At 39.5% G+C, this 25,009-nt stretch overlaps 3 protein-coding genes across 5 annotated transcripts in view; 2 read left to right on the forward strand and 1 right to left on the reverse strand.

Annotated features, from left to right (window-relative positions):
- Window positions 1-25,009, reverse strand: part of dsx (transcription factor doublesex) — a 439,846-nt gene that overhangs the window by 64,326 nt on the left and 350,511 nt on the right. The window lies entirely within an intron of this gene.
- LOC117990842 (uncharacterized) lies at window positions 4,338-6,215 on the forward strand. The gene has a single exon (XM_034978336.1). It carries the CDS (start codon window positions 4,338-4,340, stop codon window positions 6,213-6,215), a length of 1,878 nt encoding a protein of 625 aa, XP_034834227.1.
- LOC117990904 (homeobox protein prospero-like) overlaps window positions 14,151-25,009 on the forward strand; it is a 145,696-nt gene continuing 134,837 nt past the window's right edge. For 2 of the 3 annotated variants that reach the window (XM_034978401.2, XM_034978402.2), the window contains exons 1-2: window positions 17,046-17,565; window positions 24,359-24,414. The gene's annotated coding sequence lies outside the window, so the exon portion shown is untranslated. Of the gene's footprint in view, window positions 14,566-17,045; window positions 17,566-24,358; window positions 24,415-25,009 lie in introns of those variants that run through there. The other variant, XM_069504520.1, reaches the window with a different exon arrangement.

The raw sequence follows: 25,009 nt of genomic DNA on the forward strand, positions 1-25,009 counted from the left end.
AAGGTGGAATAAGCCCTTTATTAATCTCGAAATATTAAACTTTAGACCAGAGACACGGCAACGCCAAGATGACATCACGACAACGACACGACAACGACACGACAACGACACGACAACGACAACGACACGACAACGACAAGACAACGATATGGCAACGGCAAGGCAACGACACGACAACGACACAACAAGGACAAGACAACGATATGGAAACGACACGGCAACGACACGACTACGACAAGACGACGACACGGTAACTACGTGGCAACGACACGGTAACTACAAGACAACGACACGACAACGACACGGTAACGACAAGACAATGACACGGCAACGACAAGGCAACGACACGACAACGACACGGCAACGACAAGACAACGACACGGCAACGACGCGGTAACGACACGGTAACGTATTTTTTTATATTTTGCACGATATATCAAAAACTATAATATGTATAAAAATAAATAAATATCTGTTTTATCCCTTTTCCTTTCCCTTCCTATTACTATCCTATATAGGAAAATTAATAACACTACTTAATTATTTTTACATGAACTCATTTTAAATTTTGTTTTGGATTTTTTCCTTTACTTGTGCTATAAGACCTACCTATTTTTCAAATTACATGATTCTAGGTCAACGGGTAGTACCATATAGGTTTTCTTGACAGATACGACAGACGGACGGACAGACAGACAGACAACGAAGTGATCCTATAAGGGTTCCGTTTTTCCTTTTGAGTTAGGGAATCCTAAAAATGATTTGCTGATGTTTTTTAATAATTGCATCCTTTGAAGTATTTCTGACCAGAACAATCTTATTTTTATTCGTTTTTACTTAAGTAGGTAAATGTAATCCCGTTAACTTCTTCGTATACGATACTTTTATCGTCAGCTCTTTAAAATAAAACGAGTGATAAAAAACTTGAATTCGTTTTCATGCCAACAGTAGTCGCATAGATGTCATAAACGGACTTTAGATTTATCCCAACATTATAAGAGCACAATGCTTCGTAAACCGACACATCAAAAAGGACATAGCACGATTCTAAAACAAAATACGCGAGACTTTGACGACGAAGTATTGATAAAAAACATCGTAACATCCGCTGTCAGTTTATTTAATATTCAACTTTGCTCAGTAGCGCTTAGGTTTATATTTGAGAATCACTCATCACAAGTTAATATCTTAGTCACGGATTGACAGTAAAAGTTTTTATCTATCGGTGACATTCAAATAATGCTGGATGTCAATACAGAATGTATCTTATGGGATTATAATAGAGTTGAATGTTATCTGGATAAAACCGTTGCCCCTCATAAAAGTCCCATATTCAAAGTTGTTGGAAACGTGAAAACATTAAAGGTGCGTCAATAAAAAAGAAGTTAGCTCCTTACGTAACGCGCCGTTACAAGGTGAGAATATGGGCCCAAAGGTGGTGATATATTTCGTTTTTACGCATTATGTCTAAGCCATTTTAAAAAGGTTTTGTACACTGCTACAAACAGGTTTTGTATAGCTTGAAACGTTAATAATTTTTCCCCCTAATTTATAGTTATAGGAGATTTTAAGTTTGAACTACCGATACTGGCTCAAAGACTCATGACGTTTGTTTTTAGGGTGCCGTACCCGAAAGGTGTCAACGGGATCCTATTACTGACTTCGCTGTTCGTCCGTCTGCCGTCTATCTGTCGTCCACCCGTCCGTCCGTCCATCGTCCGTTCGTCTATCCATTAGCGGACTGTATCTGCCGGATCGCGTGGATTTAGGTAAGTGTTTAAAAATCCCGTGCAAACTCTTTGATTCTACTCTTGAGGTCTTTAATTTTATTTAATCTATGCAAAAATCCGTCTGTCCGTTGCTACGCTGCGGCGTGACAAACCAACAAACAAACATACTTTCGCATTTATAATAATACTAGCGACCCGCCACGGCTTTCGTAGGGATCTCCAATTTTATTAAATAAATATTATGCTCGCGTCTTCGTCCGCGTGGACTACACAAATTTCAAACCCCTATTTCACTCCTTATGGGATGAATTTTCAAAAATCCTTTCTTAGCGAATGCCTACGTCATAATAGCTATCTGCATGTCAAATTTCAGCCCCATCCGTCCAGTAGTTTGAGCTGTGCGTTGATAGATCAGTCAGTCAGTCAGTCACCTTTTCCTTTTATATATATAGATAAAATATAGCCTATGTTAAGTACTCAGTAATAATGTACCTTTCTACTGGTGAAAATATTTTTAAAATCAGTGCAGTAGTTCCGGGGATTACCCCCTACAAACAAACTTAAAAACTTTACCTCTTTATAATATTATATTGATGATTGGATATGATTAGATATAAATAATATGGAAAGTGATTTTAGCAAAATGCTAGTAGAAACTATCTCAGAAGATTTCTTGGCGGTCATGCTAGAGATATGTATGAGATGTATATTACATTGTAAAAAGAGCCCAGAAGCTTTCAGAAGTGTCACTACACGTTATATTATTATGGTGCTCATCACACAAAACCAATCTGGATCGAGTTAAGGAGAAATCGACGGCAGGTTTACGACGCGCTTTCGTGTTAACATTACAGGGGGCGCCACTTTACGATGTAGCGTGCTTTTTGTGTCTTTACGCGATGTTTTGATACTCCAGTTAATGACAGAAGATTTGATATGCTTATTTGCCTATTTGTTTTTTTAAAACATTCTTAGTAGGTACACCATCTTTTTTACGCAACTTTGTTCGCTCTAGGTTTTTGAGAATTTCTCGGTATAAAAAGTACCTATAGTACGCAACAGGTCGAGATAGCAATCGGGGTGAGGATGCCCCGCATCCCCGAGCAGTCTCCGCGCTAAGCCGGTGCGGGCGAGCGCGGGTGACGGGCGGGTGTGCGCCGCCTGGCGTCCACCAGCCTCATACCCTATATCTACTGACCTATCCTGACTCATTTCTCAGATATTATCTGTATATATAAAATTCAAAGTCCTGACTGACTGACTGACTTATATATCAACACACAGCCCAAACCACTAGTCCTAGAGATATGAAATTTGGAGGGTGTGTTCTTTCTAAAGCACTTCTAAAGAGTATGTATTCACTTAGAAAGGATTTTTCTAAATTTCACCCCTAAGTGGGTTAAATGAGGGTTTGAAATTTATGTAGTCCACGCGGACGGAGTCGCAAGCATAAGCTAGTTATTAATAAGTATTATAGTAAGTGAGTGCAAAAGCGTGTCTATTTGTTCGTATGTAGGTATAATACCTATCTGTCCGTCTGTTTTCTTTGTGACATTCCACTTTTAAAGACTCTTTTTTACATTGTTTTAGTACAGTGGATTAAATAATATAATATCATCGTAGGTAACTTGTACCTTTCACGGGAAAATAATAATACCTACTTGTAAACCACACGAGTAGATATTATAGACCAGAGGGGAAGCTTCACACTAGCTCACGCACACCACGACGTGCCACGGACGCTCCGTGCGCTCAGTTTTGCGGCAAACGGAGCGTCCGTGACACGTCGTGGTGTGCGCGAGCTGCGCTAGAGTGAGTGAACCTACAGCCAGCCGCTAGTATGAAGCTTCCCCTCTGGTCTATATATTTACTCGTGTGTTGTAAACCCTTTACCCACTTGTTCGGCATCGTCATCATCATCATCATCATTATCATCATCAACAACTTATCGCCAGCTCACTACTGAACACTCTCCTCAGGATGAGAAGGGTTTGGTCACATTCCACCAAACATCTTGACCAAGGGTGGATTGGTAGACTTCACAACTTTTTGAGTTTGAGAACTTTATGGAGAACTCTTAGCTATGCAGGTTTCAACACGATGGAGTCGCGCAACGCACCGCGTGCGAGATAGACGTGTTGTGATTGCTTCGTGTTCTCGGTGCAACGAACGGTCGGCTAGAGGCGCGCGGCCCGCGGGCGCACTCGTGCGCCTGTAGATATCGATCTATTGCGACGCGAGGCTAAGCGAGTCGGACGCTTGTTATTGAGTGACTATTGTGAGTTGTCGTGTGCTCGAAGCCGGTGCTCGGAGGTGATAACAACTTGCCCCGGCCTGGGGTAATATGGTGCCTGTGCCGTGGTGTTGTGGTATACTACGTTGCCTGTGCCTGCTGGAGACCTAGTGACACTAAGTGACCTAGGGACTGTGATAAATTAGGTTAAGATAGACTAAAGCTAGGTTAATTAAGCTAGGATAGTTAAGTTAAGCTAGGCTAGGTGTTTATATTTGTAGGCTAGGTTGTATTTGTTCCCTTGATTGCTGACCTGCATGGTTTAGCTAGCAGGTCGCCCCCCCCTTTAGGTACAGATGAATGACGGAACGAGTATGGAGACGGGTGTAGCTGCTGCTCGCAAATTGCGAAGTCAAGGAGTATTGCCGGTACCAAGAGACGACTCTCGAACCCGGAGTCCGCTCCGATCAGGCCTGGAATCGGATCCAGACTCTGAGAGCTCCAGGGCCTCATCCGTTAGCCGTGGTAGATCGAAAGGCCGAGGGCGAGGCACAGGGATCTCCCGTGCTAGAGCCAGTCTCAGAGAAGCGAAGGAAGAGGCCAAAGAGGAGGCTTTCAACCAATTCCTACGAGATCGAGTGTGTAGCAACAAGGTGTCTGAGCCTGTCTTGGACCCTGAAGAAGTTTCTTTTGAGCTCCGAAAGGAGGACCCCATCCAACTCAGCGCCGAGGAGCTGCGAGCTGCTGCAGGAAAAAGCGTAGCGAACATAGTCCAGGTTGCCTCTAAACCAGGGCACCTCAAGGGCCCATACGCTAGACTCCTTAAGGACTCAGCAGCCGCTCTCCAGGGGATGGTGGATGCTCTGGCATCTAGGACTGAAGCCGAGGAAACCCGACGACTAAGAGCTGACAATGGCCGCTTACGCCAGGAGGTGGAAAACCTCAAAGCGGAGTTAAAGGCCCACCGTAGAGAGTTTAGTGAAATGAAGACGTCCATGGTGGCGGCGAACACCTCGTCCGTCCCCACCTTAAGTGAGAAACTCATTGAGGAGCTAAAGGCGTCCATTGTCACCTCAGTAGGCGTCATGCTGGATGCCCGATTCGCCGGAATCGAAGAACGACTTCTGCCTGAGAAGATGCACCGTCCACCCTTAGCAGGCGACAAACAATGTCAGGAAGTGGCAGCAACTCAGCCGGCTACTGCTCTTCCAAGTGCTCGGATGGGCCCGATGACTCGGAGTGCCACAGCGGCCTCAAATCCCACGAGTTCCGAAACAATTGCTGGACCAAGTCGAACTGAGGCAAGGGAGGTCACTGACTGGGCAACCGTCGTTAAAAAAGGGAAGAAGAGCAAGAAAGCCTCTTCATCCACTGCCAACGCCGCCACCGCCGCCCCGTCGAATGAAACTGCCGCCAAACCAACTCAGTCGGCTGTAGCAAAACTTAGGTCCCCCAAAACCGCGGCGGTCGTAATCACATTGCAGCCAGCAGCAATAGAGAAGGGGGTAACCTACGCTAAGATATTGGAACAGGCAGAGCAACAGGTCAACCTGGAAGAATTTGGCATAGGCGACGGAATAAAAATTCGCCGGGCGGCCACAGGCGCAAGACTTCTAGAGCTGCCTAAGGGTCAGACGGCGGAACAGGCTGAATTGCTAGCGAACAGGCTCCGCACGGTATTAGATGGCGTGGCTAGCGTGGTTCGCCCCTCTAAACTAGTGACCCTTAAGGTGACCGGCCTTGACGACTCTGTCACAAAAGAAAAGTTAATCGCTGCCGTCGTGCGAGTCAGCAACTGCTCCACGCAGTCGCTTAAAGTTGGAGATGTGCTATCCGGGCCTAGAGGGGTGGGTATGGCTGTCTTGCACTGCCCCATTGAGGTGGCTAAAGTGATCTCTGATGCCGGGAGGCTGCGAGTTGGCTGGAGCTCTGCTGAAGTTCAGGTGCTAGAGGAACGCCCCCTGCGCTGCTTCAAGTGCCTCGGCATTGGGCACACAAAGCCTGTCTGCCCATCCGCTGCAGACCGAGGTGACCTGTGCTTCCGGTGTGGGGGCAGCGGTCATAAATCGCTGGGATGCACAGCCTCCATGTGCTGCCTAGTGTGCAAAGACGCAGGTCTACCCTCAGATCATGTAATGGGAGGTAGGAGTTGCAACCCTCCCCCAGTAAGGAGTAAGATGGTCCTAATGTCTCAGCCTGCCACCAGCGCTGGTTGCCATCAGGCGCAAGAGGAAGCTGAAATGTCATCATGAATCAGTCGGGTCATTTAAACTTTCTCCAGTCGAACCTCAACCACTGCGCTGGGGCTCAGGATCTCCTGCAGCAGTCTATATTGGAGTGGGGAATAGATCTGGCAGTGGCCTGCGAACCATATTATATTCCTCCCCAATCACACTGGGTTGGTGACTTGGATGGCTCGGTGGCGGTTCTGACCAGAAGTAATACCGACATTCCTCTTACGGTATTAGAAAGAGGCTCCGGGTATGCGGTGGCAAAATGGGGGGAATACGTAGTGGTAGGCATTTATTTCTCGCCCAACCGCAGCCTGGCGGAATTTGAAGTCTATCTCGACTCTGTCAGGGCAGCTATCGATAGACAGTCGGGGGGGTACATCGTTGTTCTTGGTGACTTTAATGCTAAGTCCCAGGCTTGGGGAAATCCTATCACAAATGCAAGGGGTAGGGCGGTACAGATCTGGGCTCTTCTCTCGGGTCTATCCCTCCTCAATAGAGGGACGGCACATACCTGTGTGCGGCAGCAGGGGGGGTCTGTGATTGATCTTTCATTTGCAACTCCCACAGTTGCGAACAGGGTGGTTAACTGGAGAGTGGAGGAAGAGGCGGAGACTCTCTCGGATCACAATTACATCCGCTTTGAGATCTCTACCAGTCCGGGGCCGAGGAACAACCCCAGAAACTCAAGTCAGTTTCCACGCTGGTGCCTGAGTCTACTAGATCGCGATCTGGCCAAAGAGGCGGCCATTGTACGGCGGTGGTCTTCTTCCAGCAGCAATGGCAACACAAGCGTGGACGAACTTTCTGGGCAGTTGTGCAACGTCCTGAAGGACATCTGTGATGCATCCATGCCACGTACCCGACGCTGGTCCCCTCGCCGCCGCGTGTATTGGTGGTCCCCTGAAATCGCAGACCTCCGGGCAATCAGTAATAGAGCCCGCAGAGCGTATGTTCGGTACCGTAGGCGAAACGATCAGAACACGGATCTCGAGGATCAAGTGCGGAGCGTTTATCGACAGGCTAAGAAAGATCTGCAGCTAGCCATAAGTAAAGCTAAGGAGTCCGCCCGTGAAGAGATGCTAGAGACATTGAACAGGGACCCCTGGGGGCGCCCCTATCGTGTTGCGCGAAATAAACTCAGCACACAAGGCGCACCCATCACAGAGACCCTGCAGCCTGATCTCCTGTGGCGTGTAGTTGGAGAACTGTTTCCCGACTCCCAGAACCACGTCCCTCCGGCTATGTCACCCCCATTTGGGAGCCAGAATATAGACGACATCCCTCCTATCACAGAGGGAGAACTGGATTTAGCGCTCGACCGCCTACGGGCTAGAAAGACAGCACCGGGACCCGATGGTATTCCGGGCAAAGTTTTATACATTGCTCTGAAATTCCTACGGATGGAATTCAGGGAGGTGTTCGATAAATGCTTACGCACTGGACAGTTCCCGAAATCATGGAAAGAAGGAAAGTTATGCCTGTTGCGTAAAGAAGGTCGCCCGCTGGATTCCCCTTCAGCATATAGACCAATAGTTCTGCTCAGCGAGACTGGCAAGCTCTTAGAAAAGATTCTAGCCACTCGTCTCATGGAGCACCTTGAGACAGTAGGCCCGAATCTATCTGAGACGCAGTATGGATTCCGAGCAGGCCGCTCGACCCTGGATGCCCTGGATGCCTTGAAAAGTATGACCATGGAAGCAACTGATAGAGGGGAAGTGGTCCTTGCAGTCTCGCTTGACGTTGCAAATGCCTTCAATAGTCTCCCTTTCGAGACTTTACTCGAGGCACTTTGCTACCACAGAGTACCGTTGTACCTCCGGCGACTGCTGGAGTCGTACCTGCAGGACAGAGAAATCGTGTGGGAGGGAAGAAACGGGCAAATTTTCCGGCGCCGTGTCTGCAGCGGAGTTCCGCAGGGATCGGTCCTTGGCCCTGTGCTTTGGAACATTGGTTTCGACTGGCTCTTGCGGGCCCCGCTGCTTCCAGGGATGAGGCTCTTATGCTATGCGGACGACACCCTCGTCACAGCCCGTGGAAGGACATATGAAGAGGCGGCTCGATTGGCGGGGATTGGCACGTCACTGGTTGTGGATAGGATTCGGCTGCTGGGTTTGAGAGTCTCAATCTCGAAAACTGAGGCCCTCCTTTTCCATGGTCCTCGCAGAGGTCCACCACGTGGTGCACAAATCACAGTACAGGGCACAATAGTGCCAGTAAAGGCCCACATGAAATATCTGGGTCTGACCCTGGACGGACGATGGCGTTTTAAAAAGCACTTCGAGCTTTTAGGCACTAAGCTTGTTAATGCCGCCGCCGCTTTAGGAAGACTGTTGCCTAACATTGGGGGGCCAGAGTCCACCTGTAGGCGACTATACGCAGGAATTGTGAGAAGCATGGCACTGTATGGGGCGCCAATATGGATACATGCCCTGACTCCACAAAACAAGATGCTTCTGCGGAGACCACAAAGAATCATCGCGGTTCGAGCAATTCGTGGGTATCGCACGGTATCTTGGACAGCCGCAACTCTTCTGGCGGGTGACCCACCCTGGGAACTCCAGGCTGAGGTGCTCACCGAGATATACCGCTACCGTGCGGTCACGAGGGCCCGGGGAGAGCGACCAGAGGCGGAGGAGAACCGCTCAATAAGAGCCCTGGCTAGTGCAGCTCTGATCCATAGATGGGAGCAGGACTTAGAGACGCCTGCCGCCGGTACCTGGTCGGTTGAAGCGATTCGGCCATACCTTGAGCGATGGCTTAAAAGGCAACATGGAGTGCTGACGTACCGGCTGGTGCAGGTGCTTACAGGGCATGGCTGTTTTGGTAAGTACCTGCATCAGATTGCGAGACGGGAGGAGACGCCGGCCTGCCACGAGTGTGGTGCACCAGAAGATACGGCACATCACACTTTGGTAGAGTGTGCGGCATGGGGACCCCAGCGGCACATCCTGTCGTCGACCCTCAGAGGAAGCCTCTCACTTTCAAATGCAATAGACGAGATGATCAGTAGTGAGACCAGCTGGGGCGTAATGGCCTCCTTCTGTGAAACTGTCATATCACTGAAGGAGGCCGCGGAGCGGGAACGAGAGCTGGACGCCGACGCCCACCCGCTCCGCAGAAGAAGACAGGGGAGGAGAAGGAGACAGTATGCTCACCTTCTCCTGCCCTAGGCATTGGGAGTAAACTTGTGCCGGCCCAACGCCAGGACGTCTCAGTCGCATCCGATATCCGGGATCCTGAGACGTCTTATACTTGACGCGGACGGCACCGCTGGGTTTTTTAGTGGGTATGCTGATGGCGGTTAAACAAACCGCGAGTGAGTCCCACATACCCGCCCTTGTGCGGCATGCCTAATAGCATTTTTACCAGCGGAAAAAAAAAAAAAAAAAAAAAAAAAAAAAAAAAAGGTTTCAACACGATGTTTTCCTTCACCGTTAAAGCAAGTGATACTTTATTGCTTAAAACATTATTTGTGTTTTCTCTTCCAGGCACCTCTAACTCCGAAAAGTTAGAGGTGCCTGGAATCGACCCCCTGACTCCCCGAACAGTCTTAACCACTAGGCTATCACCTCTTGTTCTGCATACTGGACAATACAATTGAATTGTGTATTCAAGTAACACTTGAAACAACAAAATTGAACTGTACCCAAGTACCTATATTATTTAGACAGTTACCTATAGGTTTGTAAACAGTTAGGCACCCATTACAATAGTTAAAATTATAATGACGTCGTTTATTTAGAATCAACGGCGGCCCAGACAAAAACCGCTTGAATATTTTTTACTATATTCAACTTCTATATTCAAATAGCTGTGATAGCTCCTAGTGGTTAGCACGTCCGCCTTCTAATCGGAGGTCGGGGGTTCGATCCCGGGCAAGCGCCTCTAACTTTTCGGGCTTATGTGCGTTTTAATCAATTAAATAACACTTGCTTTAACGGTGAAGGAAAACATCGTGACGAAACCTGCATGCCTGAGAGTTCTCCATAATGTTTTCAAAGGTGTGTGAAGTTTAGCAATCCGCACAATGGCCAGCGTGGTAGACTATGGCCAAAACCCTTCTCACTCTGAGAGGAGACCCGTGCTCTGTATGTATCTGATGTTATTAATCTTCTAATAAATCTGCACCTGGTTCAAAATAATTTTTCTATCTAGATTCTAGAAGCAGGTACCAGCAAGAAACTTGGCTGTTGCTCTTTAGATATAGGTACCTAATGCTTTTATTACTTTTATACTATTATATCTATACGACAAAATTATATTATATCTATGCTGAAAGAACACGTGAACAAAATGTATCTCGAATCAAGAAAGACTAAGATGCGTTAATGAACAATTTCTTAGTGTACCCATATAAGATAATTTTATAAGTTTAGGTTAAAATAAAATTACTTATTAGTCATAAATTAGGCTAGATCGTAATACAATTGAGTAGCTAATTGGCACTCAACAATAAGGAAAAAAATATATCTATACGAATAAATAAAATTGAAGTGTCTGTCTATAATTTCAAAATAACGACCACAAATTAAGCTCTTATGGTAATTTGAACTGTGCCATAACTGAGTCACGTTTTTAAATTTTTGTCGGTCTGTTTGAAGGGGCTAATCGTCGGAACGGCTGAACTTATTTTGACGGGACTTTAACAAACAAGTAGAGGACTAACCAAGAAGCTACTTTTTAACTGACTTTAAAAAAGGAGGAGTTGTGTTTTTCTACTTATGTTCACCGAAATCTGCGAGATTTCTGAAACGATTTGCGTATTTTTTTAATCGATAGTCGATAGAGGAACTTTGCGACATTGTCCTATAAAAATTTTGGATTCCAATTCCTCAATCCTGATGCTGCAGGGGAGGATCTTCTAATGGACTTCATTAAAAATATTAAAATAAATTTCATTAAATGCCGAATCAAATTATAATTTTTTTGTTCACTGTTCGAACTTTTACGTGTCACTGAGGTAAAAACTAGAGTTCAGTAAATGAATGCTGATTAAAATCCAAAACTGCTTAATACGTTTTAAGTTAAAAGAATATTATCAAAGAATAGATCAGAATTTTACCATTAATAAGACCTGTTAAATTCTAGGTAGGTATTCCTGGAAAATTCTAGGATTAAACTTTTATTCGAGCTATTACAGTAACATAATGGGCACAGGGCATTACTTATCTAATTAGAAAATATTTGACACTCAAATAGCTCAATTCGGATTAATCATGAAGTTAAAATATTCTATGAAGGGAATGGTAGAACCTTTGAAAAACAAATCCCAGGTTTTGCAATTAGGCTGAAATCAAAATTTTGTATAGTTTAGAGCTAAGGTAAATCAGTTGATGATGATGATGAAAGTAAATAGATATTGCCCTTAGACCACAATCATATGGTAGGTATAAATTAAAAAGGAATTAAGAAACTATCATCGTAAAAAAAAGTAGCTAACATCTAAATATGCATGCAATCACACACTCCCACTTACACACACACACACATACACACGCACACACACACACACACACACAAGCACACACTCACACACGCATACACACACACCCACACATAAGCATACACACACTGTTGTAATTTTATTATTGTATATACCTACATTTATTCTAAATCTATTCTGTTAAAATAGTTTTAATTATAATTTTAAGTAATCTCTTTTGGCCTTCTGTTAGGTATACCTAGATTTAAATTTAAATAATAATTAATAATTATGTATTTACGCTGTTGATTAGGTACTTTCAAATAAAAAAAAATGCCAATCACTACCAATATTATAAATGTGAAAGTGTGTTTGTTTGTTGGTTTGTTGATCTGTTGGTTTATTGGTTTATTGGTTTGTCCTTCAATCACGTCGCAACGGAGCAACGGATCGATGTGATTTTTGCATGGGTATAGTTTAAGACCTGGAGAGTGACATAGGGTACTTTTTATCCCGGAAAATCAAAGAGTTCCCACGGGATTTTTGAAAACCTAATTCCACGCGGACGAAGTCGCGGGCATCAACTAGTAAGATTATAAATTAAAAACAACTTAAAACAAATTTATAAAATACTAGCTGATGCGAGCCTATGTCACTCTCCAGGTCTTTATCTATACCCATACCAAAAATCACGTCAATCCGTTGCACCGTTGCGACGTGATTGAAGGACAAACCAACAAACAAACACACTTTCACATTTATAATAAGGGTACTGACTTATTAGCGGGCCGCCCTGGCTCCCCACGGGTAGCTTACTTAACTACAATTTTTTGAAATAAAATATTAAATAATGTGGCTAATTCCATTGTGCACAATCTCTAAACTAAACTAAAATGGAACGTCTAAATCTATTGCTATCCCTTTCATAATGTTGCTTGCGGAAAAGGATAGCACAAGATTTAGACCTGTTAATTTAGTTTAGTTTAGAGATTGTGTACAAGAGAATTGGCCCCATTGTTAATGTAAGTATAAATTAGAAAGTAGTAGTAGTACACCAGTACTGGTGAAATAATTTTCAAAATCGGTTCAGTAGTTCCAGAGATTACCCCCTACAAACAAACTTACAAACTTTACCTCTTTATGATAATATTAGTATATTGGTATATTAGTATTAGTATCTACTTATAGATTATTTGGTAAAAATACCTCATAATTACCTGCCTATCTAATAAATTACCTAATTACTTGTTTGCATAGTTTGTGTTACACCAAAGGATTAGATTTAGTCCTATACCTACTTAAGGAAAAGATCCGTTTTTAGGTAGGACGCAGGCATAAAGCTCAACTTATTCCAATAAGAATATCCGTTAGCTAAGCACATTTCAAGACCTCTAGCGCCATCTATTATAATGAGGTTGATAATAATAAACCAACATTACTGTTGGTTGTGTAAAATATTATAAGTTTATTTTATCAAACTTTGGTATTTATAAGATAAAAAGGATATTTATTATACCTTATCTGCTCATGGAATGGTTTTTGATTGAATGAATTGGTTAACTGCGCGAATAACCAGTGAAATATTGAACAAGTTACAAGCTACGTAACGTACCTACACGCCAATTGTACGACATGATCAAAACGTCTGTGAAAAACCAATGAAAACGAAAAAGAAACTCCAAACGAAAATGGCCGTTGAATGCCAGGCGAAGTGAACGTTGCACTTTCACAATTAAAAAATAAAAAGGAAAATAACACGTTAGAAATGAACCATCGGTGTATAGTTCCATTGACGGCGCCGAGGTATCATGGCGCTAGTGTCACGTACGTTTATCTTTAGTTCTGCTATCCGACGCTACGCTTAATGGCAGCACTAGCACTATACTTGCAAAATAAAACTCTAGTCTTTATGTAGTATTATTATTAAAATTATGTTATTCGTATGGCTATAAAGAAATATTAATACTATTATTCATGAATAAAAAACTATACTTTATTTTGAAGTAATTTGTTTCCCAATATATGGACGTTTACCTAGAAATCCTCTTTTTCTATTATATTACTATGATTTCACTTTTTGAAAGTTTTTATTACACGCGTGTTAAGGTGTCCATACCTTAACTGAAATATATTGGACAACATTGTTTTTATAATCCTACACTTAATAATAAAATTCTTATTGGAAATGAATTTGAGTTTACACTACTTCTCGGACGATAAAAAGTACCTATCGCAAATGTCGATCATGTGATCGGTCGACAGATCGAAAGGGGTCAAGCACAACAGGTGAGTTGCGGAGCACATCAACTAAAAAATAAAATATCGAAATGCGAAAAAATAATAAAAATCTGCAAATATAGTAAATTTAAAAAAGAATAGCTTCGTCTCTTTCTGACGATCGTAAAGTACAATAGCGCATCTCTTTCACGAGTGCGCGCACGTGGTTTTCGGCGGGCCTTGTCCAGGCGTGAGCGGAGTAGCGCGGGGCGCGGGATGCTCGAGGATGCGAATGCCACATCCCGTCGCGGCCCGCGCCGTCCGGCTGCGTTGCCCGTAACCTCCGATTGACCTCATTTTTTTTCTTCAATGTAAATATTCGGCTCGTTTTGCCGCATAGTCTATAAGTGGTATTAAGTTCCTCCATCGCGTTTAATTTTTATTTTGTTATTTTTCATCAAATTACAGACTTTCAAAATTAACTTAAAGTGTTCAGGACTTTTTATTGAAGACAAAAAAATTAAGTGATAGGAACTTAAATTTTTCTGAACTGTGTTAATATTTAGAAACTTTGTAGAATAAGTTATATCTAGTAAGATTTTAAGACGTCGTTGTTATTTTTGTGGTGCTCGAAGATTTCTGCAATTGAAGCTACAAAAATTAACAAAGTTTCGTGATTCCTAACTTAGAAGAAGACTAAAGAAGAATTATATTTATCACCATATCCAGGTAATTTGTGAAAAAGTGTTTCTTGTAGTGTTGGTCATTTTGTTTGTACATAATTATATACTTACCTATATATTGTTTTTGTCTTATTTCACATGTTTAATTTTTAAAAGCTTTTATTTTTTATTTTATAATAAGTATTTGGAAAAATGTATGTAATATCAAAATATTAAATTAATATGTAGAGTCCTATAGTGAATGAGAAAATAAAATTTTACACAAGAATTTCATAAGCTTGTAACGCCATGTACCTACCTAGGTAAAGGTTAAAAAAGTGACGGTTACTGATTTAATCATAATAATATACCTAATGTCTGGCACGCATAGATATTACTAGCTTATGCTCGCGACTTCGTCCGCGTGGACTACAAAATTTCAAAACCCTATTTCACCCCCTTAGGAGTTGAATTTTCAAAAATCCTTTCTTAGCGGATGCCTACGTCATAATAGCTATCGGCATGCCAAATTTCAGCCCGATCCGTTCAGTAGTTTGAGCTGTGCGTTGATAGATCAGTCAGTCATTCAGTCAGTCATTCAGTCAGTCAGTCAGTCAGTCACCTTTTCCTTTTATATATATATAGATAAGATTAAGCACTTTATCTCGATTTGTATATTAAAATTAAACTTTTAAAATAAGGTTCATAATGGTAATGGTTAACAAAAAAACGTATAACAAATGATCATTTCACCAAAAACGTTTCAAAAACTAATCAAATCACAAATGTCGTATCCCGCAATTGTTTGTGGAATGAAACTCTGTTATTTGTTTTTTGTGAGTTAGTCGGTCACCTTAAAATAATGTATCTGTTTTGCATCTAACCTTAGGTACTTTAGAAAATGTAACGTAGGTGAGTAGGTATAAATTAATAGACTAAATGAAAATTTCGATGGAAAAAGTTGAAGGTACCTATGTTAAAATATTTGGTGGATATAATAATGATTGAAATGAATGTAGAAGTTCTTTTCAAAAATTCAATCATTTTATTAAATATATTTTTTTTGCTTAGTAAGTCTAATAGGTACCTACTGGCTGAGCGTAATTTTTAAATATCAAAATAATGTTTAGATGATATTCTATATCTATCTATAGACTTTTAATAATCACCGTCTCGTTAAAATCACTAAGAGTTTATTAACCCCTCTACAGCTGAACCGTTGTCTGAAAAAGAATCATATTATCAATTTATCCTCAGTTCAATCATGCACCACACCGGTTCGAAAAAAAGCCGCGCCTGTAGGAAATCACCACTTTATATAACCGAAATGCATTTATTTAATACCTCAAACATTGTAGAAAAATTATATTTGATCTTTTAAAAATGGTCATACTTATTTGAACAATTCATATAGTGTTCCTATCGTTACTTTGTCTTATTATGATTTTGGGTTATTTAAACGGAGGATACATTGAAAAAATTTATACTAATAGCTCTACAGTAGGTAGGAAGGTAGGTATACCTAAGTATTTTTGAATACGTTTGTTGAACAATGCATTTAATTCTGATTGTCTTGTTAAACATTAAACACAAACTCGTGAATCATCTAAGTAATTATATATCAATTTTCATTTTCCATAAATTAAATTTAAAGAAAAAGAATTATAGGTAAGACAAATCAACACTATTTTTCAACTTCAATGTATTAGAGTTTATATTTGTACGTGTATTCTATTTCTTAGTAAAAATATTTTAAAAATAAAAATCACATTAGGGTTATAGAGTTGTTAAATATTTTTCAAATAACACACTATCAAAGATAGTAATGAGCGTTAATATTAAAATCAGTTTGTAAATGTGATCCACTCTGAAAAATTCGATTTACAAATTGCTTACAATTTTTAAAAAACCGCCAGAATTTACCAATAAAAATACTCTCTCACCCGAGCCCATTATTATGCATAAAATGTGCTTTAAATACGTATCTCTCATTGATATTGTCGGTGCCGATTACGGGGATTTTTTGCGAATGATTGAATTTTATTTACAATTAACCCGGCCTCGGCATCGTTGAAAGTGAGAGTGACGATTAAATGCCATTTAAAAATAAAACAGTTCGCGGCCATAACATTGGAATGCTGATAATGCATTGTCTTTGTTGGCATTTATTCCTATTTTTAAATAAATGGTTATAAATTAGGTATCAAAGGATTGTTGTATAAGGTACTCAACAAACAGAACTCTTTAAAATAAAAAGTTAAAACTCAACAAAAGTTAATCTTTCTAATCTCAGCTTTACGTGTATTCTAAAGAAAGTGGCAAGGCGTGAGCAAAACGTCTTAGCCTTAAGAAGCCGCCCAAAAGCTAGGCCGAGGAGGGTAGTGGGCGCGGGCCCGCCTAATTTGTCTTAGGCGGAAAAATCGCGCGGCGATTACAAGTGGTTCGTAACGAAGTCGGCCCCGCGGTGAAAGAGGTGCGGTGATGAGGGGGTGGGGTAGGGGGAAGTAAGCTCGGGGTGGTAGAGCGGCGGGCCGCGGACAGTCTCAGTCGTCCGTCTGGAGTCGCGGCGGCCGGCCGGGCCGCGCGGCGCAATACACGTTCCTCGTGCTCTTGTGATTATAAATTTTAATAATACAAAATTCAAAAAAAATCTAAATTTTAAAATTCTAACCGCGTCTTATTGAAGATATTTTTAGGCTAAAATTTCCCAACCCTCACTTTTTTAACCTAAACTGTTGGCAGTGAAAAAGTTTTGCGAAATTTTTAATATTTATGTCGGTTACATTTGTAAAGAGATTAAACGTTTGGCCGTTATTGAGAATATTTTTATTTAAAATTTATTTTTCTTAACTTACGAGCGACACCTTGAGTGAGCAATTAATTTATAAATAAAATTAATATTAAGCGTTAAAGTAATATTAAGGTTTAAGAATACAAAGTCAATAATAACAGACTGCCACCATTACTTATAATTAGATTACCGGCTATTGGGACTTTTGTGGTTAAAGGACAATAATAAACTTTTGTGCTTCAAACAAGAAGATTCTTATTCGAAGGACCAAATCTGGTGATTAATTAGCATTGTTGATACGCTAGTTTGTTTATTCTTTACATATTTTGATTGTTCGTATTTTTTTATCCATCCTAATTTTGTATGTAACATTAGTTAGACATTACGTAGATAGGTAATTCTAATTTGTTTTTTGTATACCTACATAATTGATTGTATTTATATTTTAGTTAATATGCAAAAATATGCTAGAGAGATTGATGAAACGATAAACTTGATAAAATATGTGAACCGACGGATGCTTAATAAACTCTCTAATTTTTTTGTTATTATCATCTTTTGTTCTATGTAGGTATTTTTTTAGTACGTATATTTTGTTCATGATTTATTGTAGTGTTAGGTGTATTTTTGAAAATTTATGTTATTTTTATTTTGATAAGTTAAACAAGTTTTTGGTAAACAATCTTGAGTTAATAAACGTTTTAATTTTGTTGTGTTTTTATTTTTTCTCATTTTGAATTTATTTTTTGGTGCATTTTGATTTTATTTTTTTAATCATCGTTATGGGGTTGCTTTTTAGTTCCTTATTACAACAATAGTATTTTAGCTGTTATACATTATTTTCTAATTTTAACAATTATAATTTATGGGTGTTATAATAAAACTTTCATCATTTATTGTGTCTGACAAGCCAGAATAATACCTACTAGCCAAAGCCAGAATATTTTATAATATGTATTTTCAGAAGCCTAATATGGATGATTACTATAGTATGAAATTGTAGATACCTACTTACAAGTAGGTATAAAACTATGATCACTACAGAGTTTAATAAAAAGTCCGACGGCATAATCTTAAAATCTGTCGATATGATAAGAAGTAGAAATCGATTGACTAGTACATTTTTATGTTCTACATCTACAATACATAGATTGGATTTCAACATATTATAATTAGGTATTTGTAATTCATTAAAAATAATATAATGATGCACTTTTTTAAATAGTTGTAGATTACTCTTGTAATCTGCTAAAATAACGATTTACAATGAATTAAATATTAAATAGATTAGTATTATTATCTAGTGACGAAACCTAAGCATTTTGTAAAATCAATACTTATAATAAAACTGTAACAGGTCAAATTCTGTACATTGAAGGTCATCGGTTTTTAACCGACTGTCAAAAAGGAGGTGGTTCTTTTTTCTACATCGATTTTTTCGAGGTTTCTGGACCGATTTGCAATTTTTTTTTAATCAACAAAAAAAGCTTTCGTGGTGGTCACATCAAAAATTCTGGATTCAACTCCTTAATCCTGATGCTGCAGGGTTACTGCCCGCCTTAGTTATCAAGATTCAGGAAGTGGTCATAGTGAATTCATATTGTAGGTACCAAGCAACGACTTTATTCTCAGACTTCAAGTCCCAACTCCTCAATCCTGATGCTGCAAAGTACTAGAGTCCTAAATCGTGGGGATTTTAGAATTTCTGATAGTGAATTGATATTTTAGGTATCAAGCAACGGCTTCACGATGACACCCCCAGTCCGAAATACTCCACCCGAGCGAAGCCGGGGCGGGTCAGCTATTAGTAATATACTTAACAAGTTATTGCGACTGAGGTGTCGCTATCCATCAAACAGTTTCGTACCCACTCCACCTCCACCTCCTAAATCTTAAATAAAACTTAAGATTTTAATAGGAATCTTCCGTATGTCTACTTCCCTTTTGCAGAGAAAAATATTTTTGAAACTAAATAAAATATATTTATTTCACACGAGCTTGGCTTTTATAGCACTTTTGACGAGTTAATAGTCCTCTACTTTGTACAAAATAAGGAAGGTAACCTTGAACAAACAATATGTTCTGTGAAACTGTCAAAATTAGTTTGAAACTAACCATAAATTGGTAAAAGTAAGTACAAGCCTGAAATAAAGCGATTAATGGCTGAGAATTATTGAAAGACCCAGGTTAATCCGAGGTCAAGTGATTTTGAATGGAAGATTTTTATACTAAACGAGAATGGTAATCACTATTTTGGCCGAGACTTGTATAGTACTTTTCTCTCATTTGCGAGGAAACAATAAAAAAATAATTGAAGACACAGTTTTAATCCATATGAAAAATGAATATTCTTTATTATATCTAGGTACCAGTAATACAAATTAATGGTCAAAAATTGATAAATTAAAAAAAGTAGAAAAAGAAACTAAAATTTAAAAAAATAGATAAGAGTAAAAAAATCTAAAAGAGTTTATCTTATATCTACGATAATCACAATTAATTACACACAATTTATAGAAACTCCATAGTTTGTCTATGAACACAGTTTCCAGTAGTTGGTACACTTTCAAAATAATTGTACATATTATGATTTCAGTATTTATCTTTTGTCCAGCCGATTATACCGATTATAATAATTATTACCAAACATGCACATGAAAGTATTTCTTTCTATGTGACAAGTTTTCTATTCTAGCGTCAGGCTATTCAGGCATAGGGTATTTTCTATTGCAAAAACAAAGGTTTCGTTCCTAAGGGATTTTCAAAAAGCTAAAGCCTCACAAACGAAGTCACATGTAAAATTAGTTTAAATTATTTCCCACATGCTTGCATTATTTCCCTTTACTGTGTTTAATATTAAAAATGATTATGGAATAAGGTACCACATTCACCAATGTAATGTTGTTAATAATAAAATAGATTAAGTAACTTAAAAAAATATTCATTATTCAACTGAATTTGGTCACCCTACACTTGGCAAAAGTGATTAAAATTCTTTTTAGGAACTAAGGTAAACTAGGCGTTTAAAAAATCTCTGAAGTAAGTACTTATTTAATTTAAACCCCAAATTTGGTTCTTGCTAAGAAATGGTATTAAAAAATCAATCAAAATCACAGTTAAACCAATAAGTATTAAACTTATAGAAATTCACAAAATATTATCAATCATTACTCTGCAGTTGTTGAAAGCGACATCTATGGATGGAAGGTTGAACTACAACCTCCATTCGATACTTTACAGTTACGTAGTTCTTTAGCCTGTTAACAGATGGCGCTGCTAGATCAACGCGTGCGCATTTTTGGTAGTAGTTCTATTGCCACATAGGTGGCGTTACTGATGTAAATGAAACTACAATATTTGTTTGGTTTCAAAAAGATAAAATTACAAACCTTATTTTTTTATATAATATTTAAATAAAATCATTATTTTAATTTTAAATGAAACATAATAAAGTTATTTCTACTTATATTATTTCAAAGAGGAAAAATTAAAGTATTTCTTTGTTTGTAGTCGATAGACTCTGAAACTATAAACCGATTTTAATAATTCTTTTACCATTAGAAAGCTAATTTATCCAAAGTACCTACCTATGTACGTAAGCTATATTATTATGTACTAGGTGATACCCGCGGCTTCATCCGCGTGGATTTAGGTTTTTAAAAATCCCGTGGGAACTCTTTGATTTTCCGGGATCAAAAGTAGCCTATGTCTTTCCCCGGGATGCAAGCTATCTCTGTATCAAATGTCATCAAAATCGGTTAAACGGGTGAGCCGTGAAAAGCTAGCAGACAGACAGACAGACAGACGCACTTTCTTAGGTAGGTATCTACTTAGGTACATTAAATTTCACCCGAGCGAAGTCGGGCGAATCAGCTAGTAGGTACCTAGGTACCTATTTCATATTTGGTTATGCCCCGGCCTGTAAAGAAGTAAAGTCAAGGAGGCGTAAGTACCGTGAACGTGAACACAGTTTTCCAAGAAAGGGGGCGTAGAGAAAACTTCTAAGATGGGGGCGTGCACAGAGAGGCTTATCTTCTAAGAAAGGAGGTATAGAGGGCGGGCTTACTTGACTACCTATTGGTAGAGTCAATGTTGGAAAATCATCTATGCAGGTACCCTTTCTTAGCTATACTTAATGTATCTACATTAAGTAGGTACTTACCTAGGTACCTATACCTAATAAATAGATAATAATTATTCAGTAGGCTTTTTAAGCCCTAGGTATCTAGATAGGTAACTAAGTAGGTATGTAAAGGCATTCGGGGCAACTGTGCCCACTTTTGTCTTTCAAACCATAAGTAGGTAGGTAGGATGTTTGGAAATCAAAACATATTCTTTTGATACCTAGAGCAATTACCTATTGGTCTAGGTAGGTAGTTACAAATTAAAATAGAAAATTAAACAAATCAAAAGTATTGCTTTTTGCAACAAACAATTAAAGAGAGAAATTCGGAATGCGGTTAGGTACATGCGGTAACCGCATTCCGAACCGCACGGCCCGCACCGCGTATTGCAGGTAGGTAGGTACCTACTTACCTAAGTAACCGTGCGCACCCCTACGGGGTAGGTAAGTACCTAAACGCGAATGACGTAAGTAGGTACCTAAACAGATTCCTCGGTGAAAATCGATTGCTGAATTTGTACCGAACAGATGAACAAACAAACAAACATAGGGGCAATAAAGCGGATGCCAATATTAGGCACATTGTCATTTATGACTCGGATTACCTAGAACTGGAGTTCCAATCTAAGTACTTAGGTAGGTATGTGTAAAATTTCAAGTCTCTATCTCAAGAGTTCTATCTCTATAGTAAGTAAGTAAGTACTTATCTTAGTTTAAAATCGATTCTAAAATTTACCAAAGGAACAAAATAAATTAACAAACAGAAAGACAAGAAAGCAAGTTAATGTTACATTATCTGTTATCCAGTGGCGTGCACAGGTATTCAAGCCGGGGTAGGCATTTATATGTACTTACTTATGTACCTACCTATTCAGTTATAATGAAAAATAAGCATTGAGCTATTAGGACTAAGGTAAGCAGTGCATTTATGCCTCTATGACCTGCACGTCACTGCTGTTATCCACCCAGTTGCAGACTATGTTTAATACAAGCCTCTTGCTCATCGGGAAGTCTGTTTAAAATCGATTTCAAAATTAGGATCGAACTGACAAACAAACAGATTGTAGGTACCTACCTAGGTAAGAGGAGCTTGACCAGCAAATCAACTAAGTATTTTTTTTTAAACTGAAATATTGCTCGTAGGGGTAAGTGCACTAATAGGTAGGTAGTTAGGTACCTACTTACTTACCCGCGCACTTTTTTCTAAGTAGGGAGTCAAAATACAAATAAGTGTTGATACCGACTGGTTTAAGCAACAAACACAACTCCGTAAGTATAATATTTCTCTCATATTATCCAAGAAAACGTCACTTAGGTACCTATCAGTATCAGATCAGAAACTTGGACAATGAAGCGTGACAGCTTTGCTTCCTATGGCCGCTTTGAGCACACCTTCCCTAATCGGTAATTTGTTTCCTACAAAAAAACGTGCGGTGCAAATGCCGTGTGAATGGGGCTTTAGAGGCTACAGGTAGGCAGGCAATATAAAAACAAAAGACGATTGAAATATTTCAGATATACATCTTACATAACGTTAAACAGCCTTCCACAATAGGCCTGGGTGCTCCACGCCCCACCCGCGTCTTAATACGCCCACTTCCTTGAGCCCGCCTTTCATTTGACCTACTATTTGCCTCTCAATGCCAGTGGCCTTTTGTTCATGACGTGATACCTATACATACCTACAAAGGAAGAAACTAACTGAACGAACAGCTTATGAGGTGTTCTCCTGAGCTCCCGAACACCTACCTATCTACTTACAACTGTAGTTTGAACCTCATTTGAATGTTAACTCAATGTATTTTTGCAGACACATTCTACAAACTAATATCTAGGCATAAGTATTCTGTGGATTGGTAGATTTAGGTACCTACCTACATAGGTAGGTACCTACCTACATAGGTAGGTACCTACCTATAGAAAATATTAAATTTCTAAGTTACAAAGATCAGTAAGTTTTCAAAGATTAATAATTGACCTTTAGAAGGAGATAGCAAATTAGTAGAGCACTGTCTCTGTCGTTGAGACCGACAATACGTCCGTATGAGTAACAGAGACAACGCTCTACAAAGCCGAAATGTCATTCTAAAGGCCGGTGTACATTACTTTCGGCTGCGTACTGTAGGTATTTATGTACCTACCTACCTAAATCTTTGTAGGTAGGTAGGTACCTACTTATATCAAACCACAGACAAGGAATTTAGTCACTTAAAATAAGTATGTCTAGGTAAGTAAGTATGATATTTTATTGAGTTTATTGATGATAAAATTGATATTTATTATTCAAGTGAGACTCAAACTATTGTACCTACTTACGTTTGTATAGAGCGCTCTCCAAATACTTTAGGTACCTACTTACTTACCGTCTGCACTAAGTTTTAATTGCCTTTGCTTGTGGTAGTAGTAAGAAATTGGTACCTAGGTACTTACACTTAGGTACTTACACAATCAAAATTTAGCTACTTACTCGTTCTATCCAAAAGAATATCCAAACAGCCTATCCGTAGAAGGTAGGCTTTAAATTTTTTTCTTAATTATGGTTTATGGTAAGTTTAATAGGAATGTCGAAATACTTTTACGTCGAAATTTATGAGATAAATGGTATATCTAGGTACCTAACTAATTTATCTATTGTATTGAAGGTGTAGGTAGGTATACCTACATAAGACTTATCTATTTATTTAAATCCGGATTTGAAACTTCAAATCCTTATAAAGAGTTCCGCCCAAGATGTTTTTAACTAAATAAAACCACATACTTAAAATGTAGATGTAGATAGGTAATAAGGTAGGTATGCGTAACGTTAGCGACGAACGAGCAGAATTTGAACCAAAAAGATCGGTTAATTTTCCTGTGCTATCGGTACTTCCCTAATGCAAGCAGCAATGAAGGGATATTATATGGACCGAATGTAAAACTACCTCTAATTAGATCTATGTTTTTCAGAGCATCACCAATCTACAACTGACGGGTTCGCGTGTGAAGTCATCCACCCCTAATAGGTAAGTAGGTTTTTTAATTTTTAACTAATAAAGTAGGTAGGTATGTATTTTAGAGTTTAAACTATCGTGAGTGATTTCAATTAGATACACATAAAGATTATTCCGGCTATACTCACGTGGAACGGACCGGATCCTTTTCCACAGGGGCTCAGATCGCAATGCGTCGCGGTTGACGATGAGTCACTGTGAAAATGGATAGATACTGATCTAGACCTAGGTCTGATGCAGATCCGTATAATAATTTACAGAGTCAGAAAATAAAATATATGTAGGTACCTTCTTAGCTAATAGGTAGATCGTACTTAATGCACACAAATTGGTAGTGGTTCAGTCTTTATCTTGATTAGGTACTCACTTTCTACAAAAGAGGTAGGAACGCAAAATATTTCTGAATAGTAGGTAATTTCTCAATAAGATTTCACTAAGTATTTAGTTTTTGCGATAGATTTTTTGCCAATAACTCGGTCTGAAAAAATATGCAACTCATAATTTCCAGAAATTTCTAGAAACATGACGTTCCATTTCACTCAGTGTAACGCGTAATTACAAACGCTATCTTAAGCCGGTAATCGCGGAGTCGCATCTCTCCGCCTCT

Source organism: Maniola hyperantus, chromosome 18 (assembly GCF_902806685.2).
Source record: "Maniola hyperantus chromosome 18, iAphHyp1.2, whole genome shotgun sequence".
NCBI lineage: Eukaryota > Metazoa > Arthropoda > Insecta > Lepidoptera > Nymphalidae > Maniola > Maniola hyperantus.